Source organism: Micropterus dolomieu, linkage group LG16, assembly GCF_021292245.1.
Source record: "Micropterus dolomieu isolate WLL.071019.BEF.003 ecotype Adirondacks linkage group LG16, ASM2129224v1, whole genome shotgun sequence".
Lineage (NCBI taxonomy): Eukaryota > Metazoa > Chordata > Actinopteri > Centrarchiformes > Centrarchidae > Micropterus > Micropterus dolomieu.
In genome coordinates this window covers 3294422-3319481 of record NC_060165.1, presented here as the reverse complement: position 1 = coordinate 3319481, position 25060 = coordinate 3294422, and the positions used below count along the sequence as shown (strand labels likewise).

At 40.8% G+C, this 25060-nt stretch overlaps 3 protein-coding genes and 1 long non-coding RNA gene across 5 annotated transcripts in view; 2 read left to right on the top strand and 2 right to left on the bottom strand.

Moving 5' to 3' along the window:
* Positions 1 to 8114, top strand: part of LOC123985049 — an 8909-nt gene extending 795 nt beyond the window's left edge. Inside the window, exons 2-3 of the long non-coding RNA XR_006828584.1 lie at positions 5168 to 5226; positions 7943 to 8114. This is a non-coding gene — a long non-coding RNA (uncharacterized LOC123985049). The remainder of the gene's footprint in view (positions 1 to 5167; positions 5227 to 7942) is intronic.
* Positions 1 to 9000, bottom strand: part of hspa14 (heat shock protein 14) — a 12024-nt gene extending 3024 nt beyond the window's left edge. Inside the window, exons 1-8 of the mRNA XM_046072402.1 lie at positions 8865 to 9000; positions 7753 to 7833; positions 5339 to 5421; positions 5013 to 5061; positions 4663 to 4768; positions 4483 to 4573; positions 4274 to 4378; positions 2407 to 2568 (exon numbers count right to left, since the gene is read on the bottom strand). Coding sequence (XP_045928358.1) covers positions 2407 to 2568; positions 4274 to 4378; positions 4483 to 4573; positions 4663 to 4768; positions 5013 to 5061; positions 5339 to 5421; positions 7753 to 7833; positions 8865 to 8921 — 734 coding nt within the window. The 5' untranslated portion in view covers positions 8922 to 9000. The remainder of the gene's footprint in view (positions 1 to 2406; positions 2569 to 4273; positions 4379 to 4482; positions 4574 to 4662; positions 4769 to 5012; positions 5062 to 5338; positions 5422 to 7752; positions 7834 to 8864) is intronic.
* Positions 9001 to 9462: 462 nt separating this feature from the next.
* Positions 9463 to 13801, top strand: cdnf (cerebral dopamine neurotrophic factor). Its single transcript, XM_046072638.1, has 5 exons — positions 9463 to 9467; positions 9911 to 10035; positions 12122 to 12249; positions 13030 to 13171; positions 13265 to 13801. The coding sequence occupies exons 1-5, from the start codon at positions 9463 to 9465 to the stop codon at positions 13435 to 13437; spliced, it is 573 nt and encodes a 190-aa protein (XP_045928594.1). The 3' UTR covers positions 13438 to 13801.
* A 10917-nt stretch (positions 13802 to 24718) lies between these two features.
* Positions 24719 to 25060, bottom strand: part of irak3 (interleukin-1 receptor-associated kinase 3) — a 22426-nt gene continuing 22084 nt past the window's right edge. Inside the window, exon 13 of one of the 2 annotated variants that reach the window (XM_046072648.1) lies at positions 24719 to 25041. In XM_046072648.1, coding sequence (XP_045928604.1) covers positions 24922 to 25041 — 120 coding nt within the window. In that variant the 3' untranslated portion in view covers positions 24719 to 24921. Of the gene's footprint in view, positions 25047 to 25060 lie in introns of both variants that reach the window. The other variant, XM_046072649.1, reaches the window with a different exon arrangement.

The following is a 25060-nucleotide window of genomic DNA, read 5'->3' as shown; positions in this document are numbered from 1 at the left end:
AGGGAAAGATGAATGCGGCCAAGTACAGGGATATCCTGGACGAAATCCTTTTCCAGAGTGCTCTGGACCTCAGACTGGGCCGAAGGTTTACCTTCCAACAAGACAATGACCCTAAGCACACCGCTAAAATAACGAAGGAGTGGCTTCACAACAACTCCGTGGCTGTTCTTGAATGGCCCAGCCAGAGCCCTGACTTAAACCCAATTGAGCATCTCTGGAGAGACCTGAAAATGGCTGTCCACCAACGTTTACCATCCAACCTGACAGAACTGGAGAGGATCTGCAAGGAGGAATGGCAGAGGATACCCAAATCCAGATGTGAAAAACTTGTTGCATCTTTCCCAAAACGACTCATGGCTGTATTAGATCAAAAGGGTGCTTCTACTAAATACTGAGCAAAGGGTCTGAATACTTATGACCATGTGATATTTCAGTTTCTCTTTTTTAATAAATTTGCTAAAATTTCTACATTTCTGTTTTTTTCTGTCAAGATGGGGTGCTGAGTGTACATTACTGAGAAATAAAATTAACTTTTTTGATTTTTGGAAAATGGCTGCAATGAAACAGAGTGAAAAATTTAAAGGGGTCTGAATACTTTCCGTACCCACTGTATATAGTGTTCTGTTTACTAGCTTTGGAAAAAAAAAAAATAGCATGGTGGGAATTGCATTGCGTGTTTCTAGTTGTAGTGCTGCCTTAAAATGGATTTTCTAAATGTTTTAATCTCCCCAACGTTAATTATTTCTGCAAAGCTGTTGTCATGGTAACGTAATGTTAGACCATGCGTCATCTAACTTTCGGTTATTTTATATTCCCTGTTTCCTCTACCGGCCACGTATGAGTGGCTAAAACTAACGTTACAGACTGACTGTACAGTCGCCAGTAATTATCTTACTGCATATTACCCCAGTGATGAAATAAACCCATGTTATTATTATTATTAGTCCAAGCCCGAGTGGGCTGGGAACCCACGAATGCAAGGGAACCCTATTGTAATCGTTCGACGGTAACTGCTAGGGACGCCAAACTCATAGGGTAGGTACAAGCCCCTGCAAGTAACTCAGGCGCAAACATCCACACACTTCTAACTCTAGGGGGCACAATAAGCAAGGTCAACACGTTTGGGCTTGGAACTCCTGCTCACAAAGGCAGATATCAAAAACTGTACATCCACGTGTTTGTGGGATCGTGCTGATTCTCGTGGTATAGGCCACGCCCATTTCCGCCTAAACCTTTTTTCGCTACATTGCGAAAAGTGAGAAACCTATTTTAATTAACTCCTCCAAAGCCGCACGTCCGATCGACACCAAACTTGGCACGGATAATCTCTGGACCAAGCTCATGAAAGTTTGTAGAGGAAATTTTGATCAGACTAAAAATGTCGCAATTATATGCTAGCAAACATCTGCGAAAAAAACGCTATAAACAGGAAATTAAGTCATATCTTCGCTTTGGAAAGGCTGATCGACACCAAATTTGGAGCATTCATGTGGGACACCCCCCTGAGGGCCTGTGCAAAATTTGGTGCAACTCGCCCCTAGGTGGCGCTATTTAATCCAAGAAACTTGTTCCTCTATAACCACAAGTCACACTCACATGAAACTTGTGCCGAATTCTTCAGCATGGTCCCCTTACTACATGCACCAAAGTTGACCCAAATATACCTATAGGTGGCGGTGTTGTTGCAGATTAAAGATGTCAAAAAAAATCCCATTGACTTACATGCATTTTATATCTCCATAACCACAAGTCCCATTGACACCATATTTGGGTCACTTGTTCCCCATGGGGCCCTGATGACACCTGAAAAGTTTGGTGCAATTCAGCCTAAAGGTGGCGCTATAATCGAACCTCAAACACCCCATTCATTTAAACGGGATTTTCAACCAAAGGACATTTTGCAGGATCACTACGGCTCACTACATCGCACATTCATAAACCTTATGTCTACGTGTTTAGGGGATGCTGCCGATTCCAATGGTATAGGACCCGCCTCTGTGCGATGACGTTTTCATTTCGCAAAATCGCGAAAACTGGAAAAGCTATTTTAATTAACTCCTTCGAAGCCGCAAGTCCAATCGACACTAACTAGTTGGCGCTATTCAAGAAAATCCCATAGACTTACATGCATTTTAGATATCCACAACCACAACTCCGATTGATACCAAATTTGGGGCAATTCCACTTACAGATTGCGCTAAAATCGAAGCTGAAATTTCTCAGTGTACCTATGATAAAATTAACAGACCTCTACATGCTTTGTAAGTAGGAAAACCTGCAAAATCAGAAGTGTATCAAATACTTGTTCTCCCCACTGTATTTATAGCTACAAAGTAAAACTGTAACATGTGGCGGAAAAAAAGTGTAAGGAGAGCTCCAGGGAGCAGCAGAAAACACAGTAGCTACCGCTTGAACTCAGCGGCGAGGTGCTGGGCCAAGGCCTGTGTGAAGCTCTCTCCTCCGATGCTGTGGTCAGTGTGGGTGTTGAGAACCCGGAACATTCCTCCATTGACCTGCAGCACCGTCACACTCAGGGAAGTCCCACCCAGCTTATACACCAGGACATGGCTGTCGACAAAGAACAGATCAGCATCAGGCCAAATTGTTGGAAATCTATTCATTTTGACTTCATAAATGAGTCCATTAAGCCAAGGTGGAAATATATACAACTTGATTTAGTTTAGTTTTATTACAGTTTCGACTGCTTAAACACTATAACCAGCCTTTTAAAGAAAAAAATCAAAACCATAATGCCATTTATCAGAAAGCACAGCCATTTCCCCAAACTATAAAACACTCCCTGTTTTGACACATGATTCAGATTTGTTGAACTGTCACTGTAAAACTCACACATACACAGATCCCTTCATTTCTCATTGCCTACACTATGTGGGCATTAAGAAAGCACTAACATTCAATATTGTTCAATAAAGTACGGAGAGAACAAACAGGTGAAGGAGGAGAAAGTGGAGGAAGTGGAGAAGGAGTTGGGAGTAGGGCTGTGCGATATGACTATATCTATCATTTACAATTATGCTCTATCGTTTATTTTGTTGTGAAATTAGCATTTAAAGTAATGGACAAGCCACACAACACTATCCAGCAGTGCCAGTCATGATGTGTGTGTTAGTCAGGAAACGTTAAATGACTTGCCCACGAATAAACAGCTTACTTTCTAGTTCGCCAAGACATGCTGTTGTTGTGATGTTAGCTGTAGCAGCAGGAGAGCTGTGCTGCTTGGCTGCTCTTTCCCATTAGTTATTAGTTACTTGCTGTGCCGTTGTTTTTTGTCATATCGCACAGCCCTAGTTGGGAGGAGGAGGGGTGGAGAAGAAGTAGGGAGAGAAGGAGAAAGTGGAGGAAGAGATTCTCTGGCCTGTCTCACACAAGGGGGTAAGACAGAGATCGGACGAGTCAACCAAAGCCTTCATGGAGGGATCCATGTAGGCCCAAAAATGATGTCAAAACCCTGTGACACCCTGTCGCACATGAGAGATGTAACCGTATTGCTTAGATTCTTAACTCTCAGCAATCTAAAAAAAACCGATTAGGCCATCAGTGCGTTGGTGTTTGACAGGTGAGCCTTGTAGGTGGGCTGATTAATCAGTGACGATCCGAGTCAGACAAACACACTGAACCATGAAACGTTTTGTTGGTGCAGCTACGCAGCTACCAGAGTTACGGTGTTTCTGCCGTTGTTCTATGTCATTAAACCACGGTTATGCTGCGCGATCATGCGCAGTAGATGCTGGTGCCAACAGGAAGTAGCCCTGTAGTAGTATTTTATTGGTCCAAAACTGGCTTCACTCCTCTCCATTCAAATCAGCGGAGTGGCTTCGTCCAGTAATATACTGTCTATGGTCTCACACAAAAGACGTGGGGCAGAATGATTTTTTTGTTTGCTGTGTTGTACAGTACATTAAGGAATAAAAACTGTGCAAATGTACAGTATACATTTGTTGTGTTCATGTGAAAAGATTTGAGGGGGAGAACTACAGACATTACTTTTAAACAGTTTTTCTGGTATTGTATCTCTTCAGCGTGTCAGACTGCGTTGTTGTGAGTGTGTTTTTGAGGGCTTGTGTGTTTTGTCTGAGGGTTTTTCAACAAGATTGAATGGTTTTGAGTGGAGAGCTTCATTTTGACCTGAAAATAGGATGTTTGGGGAATTGAGTAGATGGTTATGGATTTGTGTTTAGAGTTTTGAGAAAAGGAGGCATAATTCTAAGAAATGTGTTTAAGCAATCTTCATCATGCAGAATCAGTGCTGTACCTCTTTCCAGAAGAACAGTCCTGTCCGATGTTATAGGCCAACAGAGCAGCAGCAGGCTCGTGGATCAGCCTCAGCACATGAAACCCTGCAGCTTCAGCTGCCTGCCTGCACAGAACAAACAGAGTTGTGGACTGTATTAAAAGGAACATATGGAAACCATCTCACAAAATATCACCATTGTTATGGGTAGTATGTAGTATGTGGCCTACTTTAGAGCACGTTTCTGAGCATGTGCAAACTCAAACGGGACAGTAATGACTGCGTCGGTGACATCAGAGCCCAAAGCTGACTGAGCCGTTTCTGTGAAAATCGGAATGATCAATCAACTTGCTGCTCATTTATGAGGGATGTAAGTGTGTGTGTGTGACAAAGAGTTTTCCACAAAATACCTTTCATTTTGTGGAAGATGAGTTTTGCAACATCCTCTGGAGCAACGTACTCTGGGTGATCTCCTGCTGTGATCTCATAATAAGGCTTGTCTCCTCTGTTGACCACCTGAACACAGCAATCACAGCTCAGACTGAGGAGTCGCTGCTTTACCATGACAGCAAATTGTCTTGGGTTCAAAAAGTATTTTCAAAACTGCATCTAAGAAACAAGCTTCTAAGCTGTAGAACTATATGAACAGCATGACAAAAATTAATGTTAATGAAGGAAACAAAATCTATGTAGCAAAGCAATCATTTTAGACATTTTGAGATAAAAAAAAAACTCTTCAGGGTGGATCTGTTAAACTCACCTGGCACTTGGTCTCTGTTTTGTGAATTTGTGTCTCTGGATCACCAAAGCTGCCCGTTGAGAGACAAAGATAAAATCTATAAGTCACTCTGAACAACTCATTCAGTTAAATACTGCAAGGCTGAAATGTGCAGGTGTCCTCTTGTTTGATTACAGGTCCTTGAATGACCGCCTTGTCAAGCATTCAAGTCAAGAATCCGGCTACCAATGATTCTGTAAGGAAGTACATTTCTCCCTACTGACATATTTAGATTTTAACATTCAAACAAGCCAACAACTGAGTCTCCAGTAGCTTTAAGATTTGCAAACAAGACAGTGCAATGTCACCTTCTCCCCAGCACTTGTTTCACTTTAACAACTGTGTTGGCGGCGTTGCGGACCCGTCCTTGCTTTGCTGCAATACCTACAATCTGCAGAACATAAAAATCAGTCAATAGGCAGACAGAAAAAAAAACAGCTAAAAGCACAAATGCCAACATGTTAGTCACTCTATAGCTACAGCTGTAGAGGCTTTACAGATGCATCACACAGCTTTCAATAATGCAACAACCTGGCTCCATCTAGGGAGGTTTAACAGAGAACTGTGCACAGAGCAATTCAAGTGCCTACATATAAATGGCCAGAAAATGTAGGTAGTGCTGTGTGACCATGTATGGCTACAAAGAATCAAGTTATTTGGACATATTTTGGATTAAAAAGTTCAGATGTGTGATCCTACATCTCAAATTTGGCTCTGAACTTTTAGCACACTTCACAGAAGATTCAGCCCAAAAATACTAGGATATGATTTTTGGTCCATATCACCCAGCCCTACAAAATACAATGGTGTGAAAACGTGTTTGCATCCTTCCACTTTGTTTTGATGATTTATGCCCATTTGTCACACAAAAATGTTTCATCAAACATTAGATAGTAGAATTAGACAAAGATAACAAGTAAACACAAAATGCGATTTTTAATTGAAGGTTTTTATTATTAAGGGGGGGGGGGGGGGGGGGGGGGGGGTTATAAACCTACGTGGTCCTGTGTGAAAAGTGATTGCCCCCTAAACCTAATAACTGGTTGGGCCACCCTTAGCAGCAATAACTGCAATCAAGCGTTTGCGATAACTGGCAATGATTCTTTTACAGGCTGTGGAGGAATTTTGCAGAATTGTTGTATTTCAGCCACACTGGAGGGTTTGAGCCTTAACTGCTTTTTTTAAGGTCATGCCACAACATCTTGATCGGATTCAGGTCAGGACTTTGATTAGGCCACTCCAAAGTCTCCATTGTTTTTCTTAAGCCATTCACAGGTGGATTGCTGGTGTGTTGTGGATCATTGTCCTGCTGTAGAACCCAAGTGCGCTTCAGCTTGAGGTCACCAACAGATGGCCGGACATTCTCCTTCAGGACTTTTTGGTAGACAGCAGAATTCATGGTTTCATTTACCATAGCTTCTACAGGTCCTGGAGCAGCAAAACAGCCCCGGACCATCACATTACCACCACCATATGTTACTGTATGATGTTCCTTTTCTGAAATGCTGTTACTTTTACGCCAGATGTAATGGGACCCACACCTTCCAAAAAATTCAACTTTTGTTCCATCAGTCCACAGAGTATTTTCCCAAAAGTCATCAAGATGTTTTCTGGCAATACTGAGACGGGCCTTTAGGTTACTTTTGCTAAGCAGCGGTTTTCATCTTGGAACTCTGCCATGCAGTCCATTTTTGCCGAATCCCTTTATTATGGTGGAGTCATGAACACTGACCTTAACGGAGGCAAGTGAAGCCTGCAGTTCTCTGAATGTTGTTGTGGGGTTTTGTGTGACCTCTTGGATGAGTTGTCGCTGCGCTCCTCCACTGTTCCATGTTTTCGCCATTTGTGAATAATGGCTCTCACTGTGGTTCACTGGCGTCCCAAAGCTTTAGAAATGGCTTTATGACCTTTTCCAGAGTGATAAATCTCAATTACTATGTTTCTCATTTGTTCCTGAATTTCTCTGGATCGCAGCATGATGTCTAGCTTCTGAGGATCTTTTGGTCTACTTCACTTTGTCAGGCAGGTCCTATTTAAGTGATTTCTTGATTGAGAATAGGTGTGGCAGTAATCAGGCCAGGGTGTGGCTGGATGTAAAAAAACACAGTTGAGTTATGTTTTAACAGAGGGGAGGGGGCAATCACTTTTTCACACAGGGCCATGTAGGTTTGGATTTTTTTCCCATTTAATAATAAAACTTTCATTTAAAAACTGCACTTTGTGATTACATGTGTTATCTTTGTCTAATATTTCAGTTTGTTTGATGATTTGAAATATATTAGTGTGACAAACATGCAGAAAAATAACAAATCAGGAAGGGGGTAAACACTTTTTCACACCACTGTAGACTCATACAAAAATAATCTCTCTCAATGTTCAGCATGCAGGGAGTGAGGTTGGGACTCAATACAAATGTAGAGAGCAGGTTGTATAAAGAGCTGTATGTCTGTGTGTCTGTTTGACCGAGGGCGGGGCTCAGATACACACACACACACACACACACACACAGAGAACCCACAGGACAGGATGACTGCCACTGCTCACAACAGCTCCAAACCAGCTCCATGAAACTGACTGATCCTGGTTCTGTTCACGGGTTAATTCAAGATAGGTCTTTTCACAATAAGCCCTGCTGTCCTGATCCATCTTTATGAAACATCCCTCAGTTCATGTGGCCCTTGGTGAACACTGACTTGAAGAGAAGAAATACATAATGTTGTACCTGCTCAGTGTCTCTGTAGGCCACAACAGCTGGAGTCACTCTGTCTCCTGCATCATTAGCCACCACATCAGCCCGCCCATCCTGAACACACAAACACACATTTATTTTTTGTTCCTGTAGGTAGAGCTGGACAATACATAAAAAAACAGTTAATTGACAGAAAATTAATCCAAACATTTTGCCCATCCAGTCGAAATGTCTTCGTGGAGGAAGAGGAAGATTCTGCCCCTGGGTGTCATGTAGGGAGTGCTGCTGGGGTTCCAGGGGTGTGACATATTTGCTTATATTCCTTAAATATTGTGTTTAATCCAGGTCTGCTCTAAATAATTACAAATCTATTGTATTTGTTTGTTAACTGTACAATAAAGAAATATGTGTCCCTTCAATGCCGTTTTTTTGACTGTGTTGTGGACTCATGGAATATACAGAGATAAATGGTGGAACCTTTTTGTTTTACCAAGTTTATTCTTGTGTGAGGGAATGTGGATTTATTAATCTAAGGGGAGTCACATGAGCTGGACGGGCGTGATATACGGAACACCTAGTGTAATTCACATAATTCCCTCTAGTGTGGATCTGATCACGGTGCTGCCTTTTGGATGTTCATTTTCAGTTTCAAAAATGCTTAACAAACTTTCTCTTTGAATCAGCGTGCTCCCGAGAGGTACGTGCACGATACATGCTGCATCAGGCTGCGCATGCGTAAGGCTGAGAACCACGAAACAAAAATAAGATTTTGGGTTTTTTTTGTTTTCTAGCTCTTCTTGTAGATTGCCCTGGTCAAGACGAAAACAAGAAAAAACAGTCAGCATCCTTTTTAAAGCCTACAGAAACCGAAAAACTGAGTTCTGACACGGATTTTTTTGCTTTCCGGGTTGAATGAGATAATTGATGGAACGGATGATTCACGGACCGTTGCGGAGCTAACGTTAACTTATCCCACATGAAATGATTTAGAAACGTTAAGTTAGTTTTTGTACGTACAGTTTACGCCAACCAGCAACATCTCAGTGGGGTTTTTGACTTGAGCTCAACCCGGTCACTATCTTATCGAGCAGAGGAAAAGGGACAGTGTGTGAAAGGCAGGTACAGAGAAACTGAACGCAACGCACCTTAAATATCGCCACACAAGCGCATGTATATCCGAAGTGAACTCCAATCGCAGCCATTGCAGACAGATCCCAGCTCAAAGGACCGGTTGGGCCACGCGCATGCGGACCGTGTTCCGCCGGAAGGAGCAACTTCCGGTTCAAGGTTTTCAGAACAAAAGCGTAAACGTAACGCATAAGTAAACATAATTATTTCATTTTATTATATAATTATAGCATATAATAATGATACAGGTAAACACCAAAAACATGTTACGATACAGGATACATGTCTCGAAGCGCTCAGAAGGCATAAGACGGTTTCTTACTAACGTCTACTCACCTGCCAAATTCCAGTGGTGAAAGAAGTATTAATTTGGAGCTTTTACTTGAATGCACAATGTTAAAAAATATTCACAAAAAAATCAAACTCTTACTTAAGTAAAAGGGAGTATTTTCGGGTAAATGTATCAAAAGTACTGGGAAAAGTGTGTGTTATATTATTTGGTTAGTCCGTTTGCACTGATGTCTGAGTCACATTTTTTCTTTTTTACTGTTGGTATAATCTGTACGTATATTTTAGATCGCTTCATTAAAGTTTAAGCCTAGTGGATCTTTAGCTATGCGGTGACGTACGTCCAGGTGTTGTGCCGAATTCTGCCTGCCTGCCGAGAATTGCATGCACCGCGCGGGTGCTAACGGTCATTTATGCTGAGAAAAGAGGTGGATGCAAATCTCGGCAGGTAGCCTACAAAATTTGATTTTCCGAATTATGCATCCACCTCCTTAGGTCCTTTTCAGACATTTTGATGTGCTCATTGATCAAACGGCGTTACCACCACATAGGCTATATTTACTGAATGTCAAGGAATGGTACTTCTAAGTGTATTAAAATATTAAAGACTCTAAACGTTAATAAAATAAATACTTCGAATCATTTATCACTATTGATAAACCCCACATATTATAGCGTTTAATAGCAGTATTTGGAGGTGCATGCAATTCTCGGCAGGCAGGCAAAACTCGGCATAACACCTGTCTGTCTCGGGGCTGTCAGAGCTGGACTGAAGGACTGAAGTCGGTGGCTGGGACACCCAGCTAATAATAACGACAAAAGCTACCATGTCGGTGCTGTCCCTCGCCATTCTGCTGTTTTTCAGAGGGTTTACTTTCTCTGTGGCAGACGACTGTGAAGGTTAGACAGCATGGTGTGAGTAAGTTGTTTACAGTCTCGCTATAGTTTACCAGTACTACACTGTGCTTTTTTTAAGTACAGATATCATTTACAGGCTCTTATTTCTTACTCAAAATCAGCCATGCATGCCTGTGGCAACACAGTTCTCCCACCATAATCTGCCCTGCACGTGTGGATGAAATTGGGAGGGCTATCATTTTAAAATGATTTGAGTCAGAATATAGATGAAAAGACTGTGGAAGGTATTCTGAAGTTACAGGAAAGAAATGTAAACAATTCTGTCTGTCATAGCTAGCCACAGTGTGCAAAAAAAACCCAAAACCCTGTGGATCCCATGTCCTGCACATTACTTCAAAAACAGGCCTATATACACTCACCTGCCACTTTATTAGGTACACCTGTTCAATTGCTTGTTAACACAAATAGCCAGTCAGCCAATCACATGGCAACAAGGTAATGCATTTAGGCATGTAGACTAGTCAAGACAACTTTGCCGAAGTTCAAACCGAGTATCAGAATGGGGAAGAAAGTGGATTTAAATGACTTTGAATGTGGCATGGTTGTTGGTGCCAGACAGGCTGCTCTAAGTATTTCAGAAACTGCTGATCTACTGGGATTTTCACGCACAACCATCTCTAGGGTTTGCAGAGAATGGTCTGAAAAAGATACAACATCCAGTGAGCAGTTGTGTGGACGAAAATGCCTTGTTGATGTCAGAGGTCAGAAGAGAATAGGCAGACTGGTTCAAGGTGACAGAAAGGCAACAGTAACTCAAATAACAACTAGTTACAACCAAGGTATGTCGAACCTTGAAGCAGATGGTGCTACAGCAGCAGAAGACCACACTGGGTGCCACTCCTGTCCGCTAAGGAAAGGAAACTGAGGCTACGATTCGCACAGGCTCACCAAAAGTGGACAATAGAAGCATTGCCTGATCTGTTGAGTCTCGATTTCAGCTGCAACATTCAGATGGTAGGGTCAGAATCTGGCATAAGTAACATGAAAGCGTGGATCCATCCTGCCTTGTATCAACGGTTCAGGCTGCTGGTGGTGGTGTAATGGTTTGGGGGATATTTTCTTGGCACACTTTGATCCCCTTAATTGAGCATTGTTTAAACACGACAGCCTACCTGAGTACTGTTGCTGACTATGTCCATCCCTTTATGAGCACAGTGTACGATCTTCTGATGGATACTTCCAGCACGATAATGCTCCATGTCATAAAAGCTCAAATCATCTCAAACTGGTTTCTTCAACATGACAATGAGTTCACTGAACTCCAATGGCCTCCACAGTCACCAGATCTCAATCTGAACATCTTTGGGATGTGGTGGAGGAGATTTGCATCATGGATGTGCAGCCGACAAATCTGCAGCAACTGCGTGATGCTATCGTGTCAATATGAAGGAATGTTTCCAACACCTTGTTGAAAGTATGCCATGAAGAATTAATGCAGTTCTGAAGGCAAAAGGGGGTCCAACTAGAAAGGTGTACCCAATAAATTGGCCAGTGAGTGTATTTGTCAGCCAATAAGCACATACAACAACACATATTTGAACTCATAATTAACTCACTCATAATTGAACTTGATAAATGAAAAACAAGAAAGGTTCCTGAAAACATATTAAAACAAGACTTATTTAGAATGAACAGATGTCATGCTTCTCAACACATTTGATCTCATTTATGTTTATTTTTCTTATTTATAATTTATATTATAAATATATATATAATTCATAGTGTTGTGGGCCACAAAGCACCAACAAAACATAACTATTTGTCAGAATAATATACACAACATACACATCAACAAATGAAGACACAAACTCATTTTGCTGTAACGTGTCCATTGTAACAGACAATGCGTTATGTAACCGAAGCCGGATGGCTGTGCAGTAAGTAAACCTCACTCCCCGAACACGTTAAGAGACGCACTAGTGCCCATGGGTTTCAGCCTCCTCGGTTAGCTCATCCGTCTCCCATACCCGAGGTCGCCAGTTCGAGTCAGGACCTATTCATTAAAATATATAACACATGTCCACAAATAATTGATGCTCACTTCTACTAAAAGTGATGTGGTCTGCAGTGTGTGTGGGCTTTCTCCACAGACTGTATGGCAGTCTGACCTCAGCCCACAGAGAACTCACTCCTGCCCTGGTGGAAGAAGAGCTGATCCAGGCCTGCACTGTCGCCCAAGGGAAGGAGGCAAGGCTGGTGAGAATACAACGCAAAGAAAATTTCCACTTGTTTGTGCAAGTTGGACTGCTGGGGTGTTTTACAAACTGCACAGTACAATACAGGCACTCATGGTACCAGATAATAATACACACCAACAGTTTCACAACTAGATTTAAAAAAAATAATCAATTCAATACATACCCTGCATACACAAGGAACAAGGAATTCAAAACAGCATTTAATAGATATTTTATGGGGGGAAAACTCCATTTCAAAACTTTAAATCCAGTTAAATTACAAAAAAACTTATTCAGGGTTGCATCCAGCACCTTCAGGCATAATTATCTGTTCATGTCATATCAGCAGCGATTATGCTGTTTTCAATCTTTGTGTTCCCCTGGACAGTGTTTCCTTGCTAAATCACAGTGAAGCAATGGTGGAACAAAGAGGGAATTTTGTACTAAAAACACTGTAACTTTGGAAGATACCCAGTGGACTTGACCAATACCCAGCAGTCTATCTCAGCCGACCTTTTTTTTACTACCCTCTTCTTGTATATCAAGTTTTTGGTGTGTGAGCTGCCTGGCTTTAGTGAAATTGTGTTTCTGTCAGGGATTGAAATTAATTGAATCATACTGACATTTAAACGTCATTTCAAGTCTGGATAAGAGGCAACAAGAAAAGAGAAAGAATCTCCACACCCATGAATGGTTTTCCATGTCATACATCGTGAGCTGCAGACTTAACTAATATGACTGTGATAACCAGTATACTGAGCTGATAATAGAAAAAGGTATGTTTTATGTGCTGTCTCAGTGTTACTACCTAGGAGCCAGCAGTGATGCAGCCACCCGTGTCACAGCATCAGTGTCTCGACCTCTGGCCTTCCATGTCCCTGTTGAGAAGATCTGCCAACGCCTCAGTAGCAGCGACACACAGATCTGTCAGCTCAGATATGGTAATGTGTGTTCAAATGCACAACAAAGACTAACCATTCATTTTAGTGTGCACAAAACAGAAAAGTCTGTTTCTGTTTTGTGGTTGTCTGCAGAGCCTCAGCTGAAGGATCTGAGCAGTGATGGGCTCAAAAAGCTGAGGGTCGTGGAGCTGAGGAACATTTTAGCCTCATGGGGAGAAGAGTGTCGGGGCTGCCTGGAGAAACACGAGTTTGTCAGCCTCATCCAGGAGAAAGCTCCGCTGCATGCTCACAGTATGGAACTATGAATAGTAATTAATATCTCAGAAAAAAGGCTGCAATCACTTGTGATTTTTGAGGGTGTCACTGACAGACTGTAATGCACAACATGAAGGAGCTGATACTGTTTTCCAAGCTCTAGATTGTTGTTACATCCTGAGAATTGTTTTTCCCATCCTGTGTGAAGATTTTGAAATTGGGGGTGGAGTTCAAAGTTGTAGTTTGATTCACATCCAGCTGGTACCAGTTCCTGTGGCCAAACATATTAATTTCTTGATACTAATTGTCCAAGTTTGTACATAACATGTACTTGACAGTATTACTACACTGAACAAAATTATACACTTTTTTTTTTTGTCCCCATTCATCATGAGCTGAACTCAAAGATCTAAGACTTCCTCTATTTACACAAAAGGCCTATTTCTCTCAAATATTGTTCACAAATCTGTCAAAATCTGTGTTAGTGAGCACTTCTCCTTTGCCGAGATAATCCATCCACCTCACAGGTGTGGCATATCAAGATGCTGATCAGACAGCATGGGTATTGCACAGGTGTGCCTTAGGCTGGCCACAATAAAAGGCCTTAGGCTGGCCACAATAAAAGGCCACTCGAAAATGTGCATGGCATCAAACATAATGAGCTCGAAAATCCGCGTGGAGCCGGGCCGTCGTCACACGTGTTGTAGTTTGTTAAATACATGTATAGACTGTTCAAAAGGCAGAAAATCCAGAAACAATGGAAAAGGAAGGAACAGGGTTGGAGCGCAAGTACAATCTCACAACACATAATAAGAAGAGACACACTTAAATACCTGGTGGAGGTAAAGAGGACGGATTTAACACAATAAAACAGGAAATCACAAAACTCAATATCATAACCATGACACTCAAAAATCCAAACAAAACTGTGCAGGGTCTCTCTTTGCTTTCACGTGTGTTTGTTGTCTGCACCTGCTGTTTGCAGTTCATTTTGTGTCCACACATTTCTAGTTTAGCCATATACTGTTTGACATAGATTTGAAAAGATTCCTCATATATTTATTAGATGGAGGTGTGCAATTACAAGTTCTGACATTTTGATTGTCTTTATATGTGGAAATTTTGTTCTGTAGCCTATATGTGGAATTTTTGTTGATATGACAAATATTTCAAAGATCTTTGGGATACTGATAGGAGACGCTTAACATTTGTTAAAACTCTTTCAGAAAAGTGTGAAGTAACACAAAAGGCCACTGACGTATATGAGTTGGTTGTTTTTTGAAGTTACCCTGTTTAACAGCAGGCATGAAGAGGTCAGCTGTTACACAGGTAATTACTGGAACCTATTTGTGCATACAATATAAAAGATTTGAAGTAACATTACATTTTGTACATTTGGTCTGACTATCCTGAACTGTTTTAAAAAGGGATTTGTTCAAACAACTTTTGTTAAAGGACCACCATAACAAATAAAACAAACAAAAAAAATCCTACTGTTTTGATTGTATGAAGGTACTGTATATCTAAGCTGAGTGAAGATAGAAAATAATTACAGATCTGCTTAAAGGACCTGCAAAAAAATATTTAATAAAGTGGGATAAACTGCCGTTGACAGCATTCCAGTTCGGTATGAAATTACTGATGGTGTATTTCCTCTTAAAGGCACATTTAGTGTGTTAAGTATGATGTAGGACACTGTTATAGGAAAGAGTATGCTCGCCTGCCCCTGCAGCTCAAGTTGACACACACAATTCCTCAGAGGAAGAGGACAACGATAATGGAGCTACTAGAGAAACATATAGTAACTGGGATCCAGCCATCCAACAGCCAACTCAACAGATGGATGCCCTCTACGCTTCAGTCAAGGAACACTTTCCTCTACGTACACACTGGCCCCTGATTCATAGAACCCATAGAACGAAGGTGAGAGTGCTGCTGATTTCCATACTCGCGTGGACATTGTCTTCAACTTTCCTTCAGGTCTTGAAGAAGACAGCAATGCCTTTAAGAGTCTGCCCAAGAATTCTGTCATCAGAGGACTCCTTTAATGAGTGTCTCTGGCAAAATCGTGGTTAACGTACTTCCACAGGAAAACCCATTGCCCCCAAATCACTCCCTGTTAACCTTCCCTCTGCCTTACTCCTGCCTGACTCTGCTTTGCTGTTTGTAAATGTCAGGCTCACATGGGTAACCTTGATCCAGTGCCACAGGGGAAATGCCACTGCTGAATCAGCAGCCAAATCTGATGCTCTGTCTCCTGTCTCCCCATCTTTCAAATGCACCTTTCCTCCTGGGATGATCTTTTCTCTGATAATGATGTCTCTATGCTGCAGACTGGAGCTACTGACAGAAAGTTTCATCCTGGTCAAAGAAAGGTTGCACATAACTCCCTAGTGTAGCCTGGACGGGCTACCAGTTGTTTCACGAGCCATCTTTCTCTTACTTGTTGACCCATGGTGCCGACCATGTGTCAAAGGAGGGGATGTTAGACACTGTAAACAGACATTGGTTTACATCCAGATTTTCGTCATATGCAGAAAATGTTGGTAAAAAGTGTGTGATTTCTGCGTATGGCCTTATACAGCTTTGTTCGTAAACATGACCTCCGAGTTGTTGTGACATCCTGCCGGTTTGTTTTTTTGCCTTGTCTGTTTTGTGTTCTGATTCTTGTTTCAATACGTTCCATGGTGTTGGGGTTTCCTGTCTTGTGTGAGGGGTTTTGTTCCGTGTCTTGTGTTTCCTCTGTTCAGCCTTGTTTAGGTTTATTTGCATCAGTTATTGGTTCCGTCTCATTCTGTGTTCTTATTTTTAGTTCTTGTGTAGTCAGGCTTCTGTGTCAGTCTTTGTTCTTAGTTTCTGTCTTGTCCGTGTCCTCAACTGTTTCTGTTTTTGAGAGTTTTATGTTCAGTGTTGGTGTCAAGTTACATTTTTGTCAAGGTGCTGTCTCTTCAGTCCATGTCTTAGCTCATGGTGTCATGCTCTGTTTCCTCTTTTGTCTTGTGGTTGTCTGCATCTGTTTGCATCCAGCTTGTTTCCTGTCTTGTCTTGATTACACCTCATGTGTCTCACCTGCTCCTTAGCCAGTGTTCAAATGTCTTCCTGTTCTGCTCCTGTTGGTCCATTGTAGCTTGTCGTACTCTGTCTCGTGTGATGTCCTCTACCTGTTTGTTCCCCCCTGCTTGTTCTCGTCAATGTGGATTTTGATTTTGCCCTTTGGATACTCCGTTTGGATTGTTTATTATTTTGGTTTGCTTGGATTGTTTAATAAATCATCTGAACTGTACCTGCTGCGTTCTGTATCCTTCATTTGGATCCTCAACCTTCCCCACACACCACCCAGCCTTGACAGTTGTTTCCCCCTTTTTGTTGTTTTTCTCCTATTGAACAAAACCACATTGTGAGTGCATTGTTTGGTGCAATACAGTTGGGAATATAGTTTAACCTAAGTAATTGTTGTTTGTGCAGAAATGTTACTGTTGACAAAGATAATTAATTTGGTTTCGGCAGTAATGCACCTTTAAGTGAAAGTAGAGCAAACTGATGTTTCCCCTCTCTACCAGTAGGTGGCAGTATGAGTGTATTTAAATGTGTGCCTGGTTTGTGTCTGTTGGCTGAAATACCAACAATTATCCAGTTTATTGATACAGTTGTATTTAATGCTGCTCATTTCATTTGATATTTGATGTTTGTGGTTTATTTGCCACCTAGTTGCATACAGCGTGAATTTACTTTGTACTTTTATATAATTTCAGAACCACACATACCTGTATGGAAGAATGAGCATATAATGATGACATGACATTAAATAATGGATAACTGAAAAATAGAGACATTTGGTTTGTTATCAGACACCCTTTAGTGGACCTGGCTTCAGTGACCACTTTGTTATGACACCACCTGTGATTCCTGTTGTTACATTGCACCTTCATCACTATCATCATCATCATCATTCACCCTCAGCTCAGAGTCAAACCTGCTGTCAGCTTCTGAGCAGCTCTGACTACAAAGTCACATCAGAAATGTCAGAATTTGCAGATTTACCACTGTGCTATATACTGTGAACACTGTTTTGAGGAGATGACTGCATGAGATATTGTGGAAGATTGAAACATGGATAGCACAATTCTAAGGAGATGTGTCATAACTGTCTTCACCCTCCAGTCCCACTGTGTCAGGCAAGTGAAAAGAATCCATACAAATCTGAATAATTTATTCAACATGTAGCGCATACAAACTTTCAATGGCATTAATAGATGTCATAATATTGTGAATTAACATACATTTAAAAGCTATGGCTGCAGAATACTGAGGATACTTGGGGAAAATGGATTATACTTTAGTACTTTAGGACCCTAAAAGAGAGAGCAGACATCTACCTTTGCATAGGTCAATTGACCCTTCGCTAAGCCACGCCCCGAATATGCAGCTGGCCAATCATACCGCTCTAACTGAGGTCCGAAACTTTCATGGCTGCGCTCCTTTGACTCTAATGTAAAAGGAGTTGTTTTTGAGCCTTCGTTTGCTTTTTTTCCAAGATATAGTCAAACGCTGTTCCTGGGGCACTTGTAATAGTTACAGCAGCTACCCAGAGAGGTTGAAAGGAGAAGTACGATTCATTTCCTTTCCAAAACCTAAAACAAATCCAGAAGAATGTCGGCTGTGGATTGTTCCTAATGGAATGTTAGTTAGCCAACGCTAGCTAACTTCCTACTGAATGTAACATTATATAACCCAAACTTTTCTGCTTTTTAATGATTGTAATAGTGAATATAGACCTTCCCAGCTTTACAGGAACAGTGTTGATCCTTAATATCGTTGTCCTCTTACTCAATATTCAATAATAAAACTGCGGTTCTCTTTTACTCTGTGATCTTTTTATTTTTTTTCATGTCCGTTTGACAGCCTGAATACAACCTTCAAATGCTATGCAACTGCAAAACTGTCTGTTTCTTTCAGTTTTCTCCATAAATCAGACAATATTTCTCCAGGGAGTGCAATAATTGTGGCAGAGCAGTCCTAGAAGTCGACAGTTTGTCCGACTTAGCGACAGTAACTACGGGGGGCGTGGCTTAGCGAAGGGTCAATTGTGTGCAGCGGCCCTGGTCATCCCTGTGTCAACTTTCAATTGAGTGAGAATTCTCAGCAATGAACAGGATCAAAACTGACCTGAGAAACAAACTTAAAGGAGAGCACTTTGCTGTACCCTTGAGAATTGGTATAAATGGATCTGCACCTGAAGCCTATCCATACAGGCAAGCAACCCGATTCTTACCATGAACTATCAAGTGGTCAAAGATAATGTGACCTCAAACCCTTGTTCCATCATAGTATTAAGACTATATAGTGTTCATTTTATTAAAATTTGTGTCTGTCAAAGGACTGTGGTAAGCACAGCCAATCTTTTCAAGTGTGAAATGGCCTACCTGTGTGCATTCCTCCTGCTCTGGCTGACACAAGTCTAGGTGAGACTAGGTCCTTCAACCCAAGGGACCGTCCTTCTGTTTCACTGCTGCTCACAGCTGTCATGGTCTGAACAGCTGACTGACCATTGTGGTTTTCCTATAGCGATTCAAGCATGTTAATTATTAAAAAGTTTTTGAGTATTAAATAATTAGCTCAGATTTTCTGAAGTGGGGTTGTACAAGGTATAGTCAGTGTATTGCAAACAGAAGATGGCGGTAAGTTTTTTGCTTATTTGTCATGAACACCAATGTTACCAAAATGTATTAATATGTTTACTACTCCATAATATGCACTATTAATTATTATTAGTAATTATGTTATTTGTCATTTACATTGGAGTGGACATGTATTCACATCACACCTCTTGTAATATTCTCTGTCTAGATAAAAAATTGTGTGACAAGACCGCTGTGATCTCATCTACCTTAAGTCCATGACCTCTGTCAGTATGAGTCTCTGTCAAAAATTAGAATATTGTGGAAAAGTTCTTTGTTAGCAACAGAACCAGACCAACAGATTAAAGGCTCAGGAAACCTTTGCAGGTGTTTTGAGTTAACTAGCTGATTGGAGCTCTTCTCAGGTCCACATTCCTGTATTCTAAATTCTTTATTCTAAAAATCTTCAGATAGTAGAGTTTTGATTTCCATTAGCTGTAAACTGTAATCATCAAAACTATAACAGAAAGGCTTCAAATATTTCTCTTTCTGAATTACTAAATTACAGATGAAAATGAACTTTTCCACAATAATCATTTCACAATTTTTTTTAGATGTATCTGTGCATCCCACCACTTTCCACCAGCACCCTGTAAAAATTATTCACTTTTATTGAGGGAACATGAGTATGGTGGACGACCATTTTTAATTCACACTGCATTCCATGACACTGCCAAGTTGGGTACCTGCTGCTGCTATATTAAATCTTCTGCCTATTTACACACCATGTTTCACCACCCACAGCTGCATCTCTCTCTCTCTCTCACAAGTTTAAGAATATTGTGAACAGAAGCCTCTCATGTGAAATCTACAATTACATCATTGTTACGTCCCACCCTTTGGTGGCAACATGGGACGAACAACACCCCAACACTGACCCAAACTCAACACAAATAAACACCTTTAAAACAACCAAATCAAGGGAATTTATTAACATAACTAGACAATAAATTAAGAACACCAAAAACACAACGCAAAAATGCCCCAGCTGGGAGGCAGCAAGGCTAGCAGTCCCAAATCAAGAAGGGTGCCCTCCTGACACTTGCACAGCAGCTTTTAAAGCCCGCCTTCCAAGGTCAGGTGGACCTTATTCGGTAATTAGCTGGAGCACTCCCAGAGCAGAACTGAAGGACAGAAAACATGGACACAGCACAGGGAAATACATACAGCCGTAACAATCATGAAAAGTGAACTGAATCCATTTGGATTCCTAAACTCGAATGCAGTTGGCAGATGTGAACACTTGAGTCAAACTGTAACTATACTGTTGAAAAGGCGATGCAGCTGAACACGGTGTCCTTGACTGGATTTCAGACATGTTGAGTCTCACTGAAAGAGCTGTCTTCTAAACTAGAGACTATAGATTTACTGAAGATTTTCCAGATATGTTTATGCTCTATAGTAGCAGTGACTGGATAACATGACAGTAAACATAACTTCAACAATCCTGAACTTTGTGCAAAAGTAACAAGGACCGGAGTGAGAGTCCTCCAGAAGAATCATATCCAGAAATTCATGCTACACTCTTTTTCATTTTCTCCCCCACCCCAGAATCTTAGAACTTCACCTGCCCCTCTGGACACATTGTTTTCAGGTAAAATATCCTTTCAATTCCATTAGTTCACCTAACTTTTTTTTCTTTGCAACAGACGTGTGAAAAATATCTATATATTTCCAACTGAATATGCAAAGAACAATTTATTTACACGGATCCTGAACATTTACTGCCTGCTCATGGGGGGGGGTTACCACTTACAGGTGATGATGTCCGAGACGTCTACAGAGCACATACAGCATCAGGCTCCTCTGAGTCAGAGCTATACACCTGTACTTGAGCTATAAGGCTTTATATCACCTCGGTACCACAGCTGTCTAACTGGCCTCCGAGGCTGTGTTCAGTCCAGGTGTGTTGTGTTTTGTCCGATGCCCAAGATGCTCACACCTGTGAGCATGTGTGCGAGCAACAGGATGCTGACTGCAGTTCACTAAATAACAAGGATTTTCTGAAAATTCCTTATAGTATCTTTAATAACTGAGTGACATATAGAACCTAACCATTTATGACTGGATATCAGTCAGATAGGAAGGTTGTCGATTTTATTGTCATGTTTAAGTTGGAAATGCCACATTTATTCGTTCTACATTATGAAGATAATTCAGAGTGTCTCTTTTCCAAACTCAAAGGAGTATTAGATTTGACAAGGCCACTCTCTGCTTTATCTTCCTTCATGTCACTTGTCATGTTCATGGCCAACCATCTGTTTCAGTTCACAGCAGATTTTTCAGAGAGCTCTATTCTCTTTCTAATATTTTTCCCCAGTGAAATGATCAATTACCTTTCTGGTTTTTAGCTTTAAATTGTGTAATGTTTTCTCTATTACAAGTCTTAAGTGTGGTTTTGTAGACTTTAGATCTGTCAAAATGCTTTATAACTGATTCCACAATACCAGCCAGACTTATCGTTCTCTATATGTTTATGTTTTTTTGTTGTATTTTTTGCTGTTTGAATAAGTAAATAATCGAGGTTAGATAAATACTTGTCAGTGGTCACTCTAATATTGTGTACATAAAATGTGTGTGTGTATGTGTATATATAAAAACAATTATGAAATATATAAAATTTTTATATTATAAATAATATAAAAATTGTTAATTGAAGGAATGTAAGAATTAAAGGTGTAGGAGTGCATAAGTTTTACTTCTTCCTACTCCTTTTCGCACATGTGATAGAAGTATGTTAACACAGGAAATAAGGGTACTTTTGCTGCTCATCTGTTGTTTTTTTTCTCCTATTTTTTTATAACATATAATAAGATAATAAGATGCGCAATAAGATAACATGCCGCCTTCTTAAGGTAATAAAATACACATTCAACATTTATTATTATTTGCTTAGCAAAAGATCACATACATTCAGTAAACAAAACTTAGTATAGAAGCCAACTAACTAGGAAATAAGAGGTAAACAATCAAAGAAGAGACTTTTTACTTCCTTTCTGTACAGTTTGAAGGATTAGTATCAATTTACTTTGTAATATGATTCAATAAGCAAATTCAGACACATGACAATCAAACAGTGGAGGTTAAAAACAGATTGTGAAAGTAAATTCCAGCTCAACGTTCCTGTCCATCCTGTTTCTCAGGCACGTGGTTACTGTGTGAGCCCCAAGCATTTCCTCTGTTTTGCTCTATACTTTTCACCTCACTAAATCACATTCCTCAAGATGCAAACTGAAAAAATGCACTACCAGAACTGTATGAGGTCATAAGCAGTCACATGACAAAACAACACTATTTAAACACTCTTATGTACACACGCAGTGTGTATTTATATATGTAACTATATATATAGTCCTTATAAAATAATAATTTATTGATTCCTTTAATGCTGATTTTACATTTATATTTTTTGCCTATTTTATTATTATATACTCATAAGACATAATGAGTAGAATTTTCTAAAAAAAACATGTATAAACTCATAAAAATAATCCCTCTCAATGATTACCTATGACCCACAAGAAGTGTGTGGCAATGTCTGTATCTGCAGAGACCTCTGCCTGTATTTTCTCATTATCGGATGACAGTTACGATCGAGAAAGTGTTTTGAATATTTCCTCGGACAAAGCTACTTTTAGGAAGCACCTGGTTGAGTTGACTCACTCACCCATCACAGCACACTTCAAACAATCAAATGTAGGGCTGTTAAGATTTTGATTTTAAATCAAAAATCGATCGAAATGAACTTCCAATTTCAACGTTGAAAATCAAAAGCAGGATCTGCGATTTTCCAAGGTTTTTTTTCTCTCCACCCCTGCCTTACTTGCATGTGTCTAGGGCTTGTCCAGGAAAAAAATAAATAAAGAGGACACAGGGTAGCTGTACCAGTGGCCTGCAGCTGTACTGTCAGTATGTGTTATCTTAACCTGACATCAACCATTTCCCTAACCCTAACCACAGGGTAAAGGGAGGGAGACACTATCTGATGGGGAACCCGACGATACATCGCAGTTCTTTGATTGACCCACCGTCGCTATGGTTATCTAGCTAGTTCAGTGTTTCCTCTGGTAACATTTATCTGTGATAAGTAGCGTTTCTCACAACTCTGCTGTGAAGAATGCAGGACGCCGTAGTAACGCTCTGTGACAGTGAACACAACATACAGCCTTTCAGTAACTATAAAACCCCTTATAGCACGTTTCTGTGAAGTGCTGGCCCCGTGAGAGACGCACTTCCCACAACAAACCCCGTACACCACATTTTAGGGTTCAGGTTACCCACAAGGCCTCATTCCTTGAAGGGGGGCTCGTGGCTATTTGCAGGAGAGGAAAGTCAAGTTCTTGTTGTAAAGTTCCTTTCTGCCATCTGGTGACTCCTCTTATTGTTTTGTTTTTAAAGTTTGTTCCCACTTCAGTGGTGAAATAAGTTAATGTCATTACATTTTAAAGAGGTGGTATTCTGCTCATTTTCAGGTTCAAAATCTTAATTAGGGGTTGTACCAGAACAGGTTTACATGGTTTAATTTTCACCATATAAATTGGTTTTAATTTTTCTCATACTGCACACTGCTGCAGCTCTTTTCAGCCTATGTGTTGTACGCTCCGCTCTTGAGCTACAAAATCTTTGCTGGGAGTTGCACATGCGCAGTTCCCAGGTAAGGACTACTAGCCAATCAGAAGCAGAGAAGGGCGGGTCGTAAGAAACAAGGTAGTGTGTCCAGTCCACAACCACACAACATCATTGTTCCACATCTTACCATTAGGACTAAACGTTGAACTGTTGCCGGTGTTCTGATAATCTCTGCTGCCTTGCTGAAAAATGCTTCCATAGCACAAATCGATAGACTCGACTGTACTCGGCCCTGCTCCGTTTTCCATTGCAGGTAGTACAAAGAGACAGCGACGCCACACACAACTGCCGGCTTTACTGTAAAACTGTCAATATTCGAAATCTACACAGCTGATTTCTCACCTCAAAACTACTCAGAAGTGGATTTAGTGATGAAATTCCCTACGAAAACTGTAAAATATAAAACTTTCTGTTGCTGGCCTCTGTCTGGTGCAGCAATGATGATGCAGTGAATAGTGAATATTCTCTCTGACCAATCAGCAGTCTGTCGTGTTTTCACATTACATTTTAGTATCCCTCAGCTGGCTTGGAACCTCGACGGATGTGAGGTGATACTCCGCTCAGACTAGCTTGGTTTGAGGGCGTGCCTGACCCCGCTAGCCTCTTGGCAAGCTTTATGACGAGTTTGCACTGTGATGTCACAAGTAAAGGAAGTGAAGGGCTGGACTACAAACGAGCTGTTTTCAAGCGGTTCTGAGCACAGCTTTCTGTGGAGATGGGAACTCCCTTTGGGCTGGACTTTTTCACTTTGCAAACCTGTTACATGCACAAAAAAGAGATATAACTCAATAAAGGAGAGGGAAAAAGCCAAAATGCATAATACCACCTCTTTAAATAAATGGTTCTACCATACGGCCATAATGTGGAACATTATATCCCAAAATATGGTAGTTAGATCATTTGTTTTATGCCCTGAAAATGTACATTTTCTTCTTTAAAAACATAGCCTATATGGTATCAAGTGTGATCTGTTGAACAAGATTCGATAGTCTAACAATCCCTTAGCCTGGGAACCAGACAAATCTGCAACATCATATTTTATTTGATATGGCAGACGCTGAAAATGTTTTTTTATCAAATCTTGACCTTAAAATCAAAAGTCAAATCGGTCCGTGGATTTGGAGAATCTTGACATACCATCAAATGTGATCCTAAGCCGGTTTGGTGAGCAAGATCCACAGAGTCTTACCTGCTTCTGTGGTGTGGATCTGAGTATCTTAACAACACTTACTCCGAGCCCTGCCTGTGGTTGAGAATGAAGCTGTTGGCCCTGCAGTCCTCACAGGCCAGACTGCCGTTTTCTGCTGTGCAGCTGCACTGTACAGGCCAGCTGCAGTACAGGTCTACCTCACCATGAGAATCCACA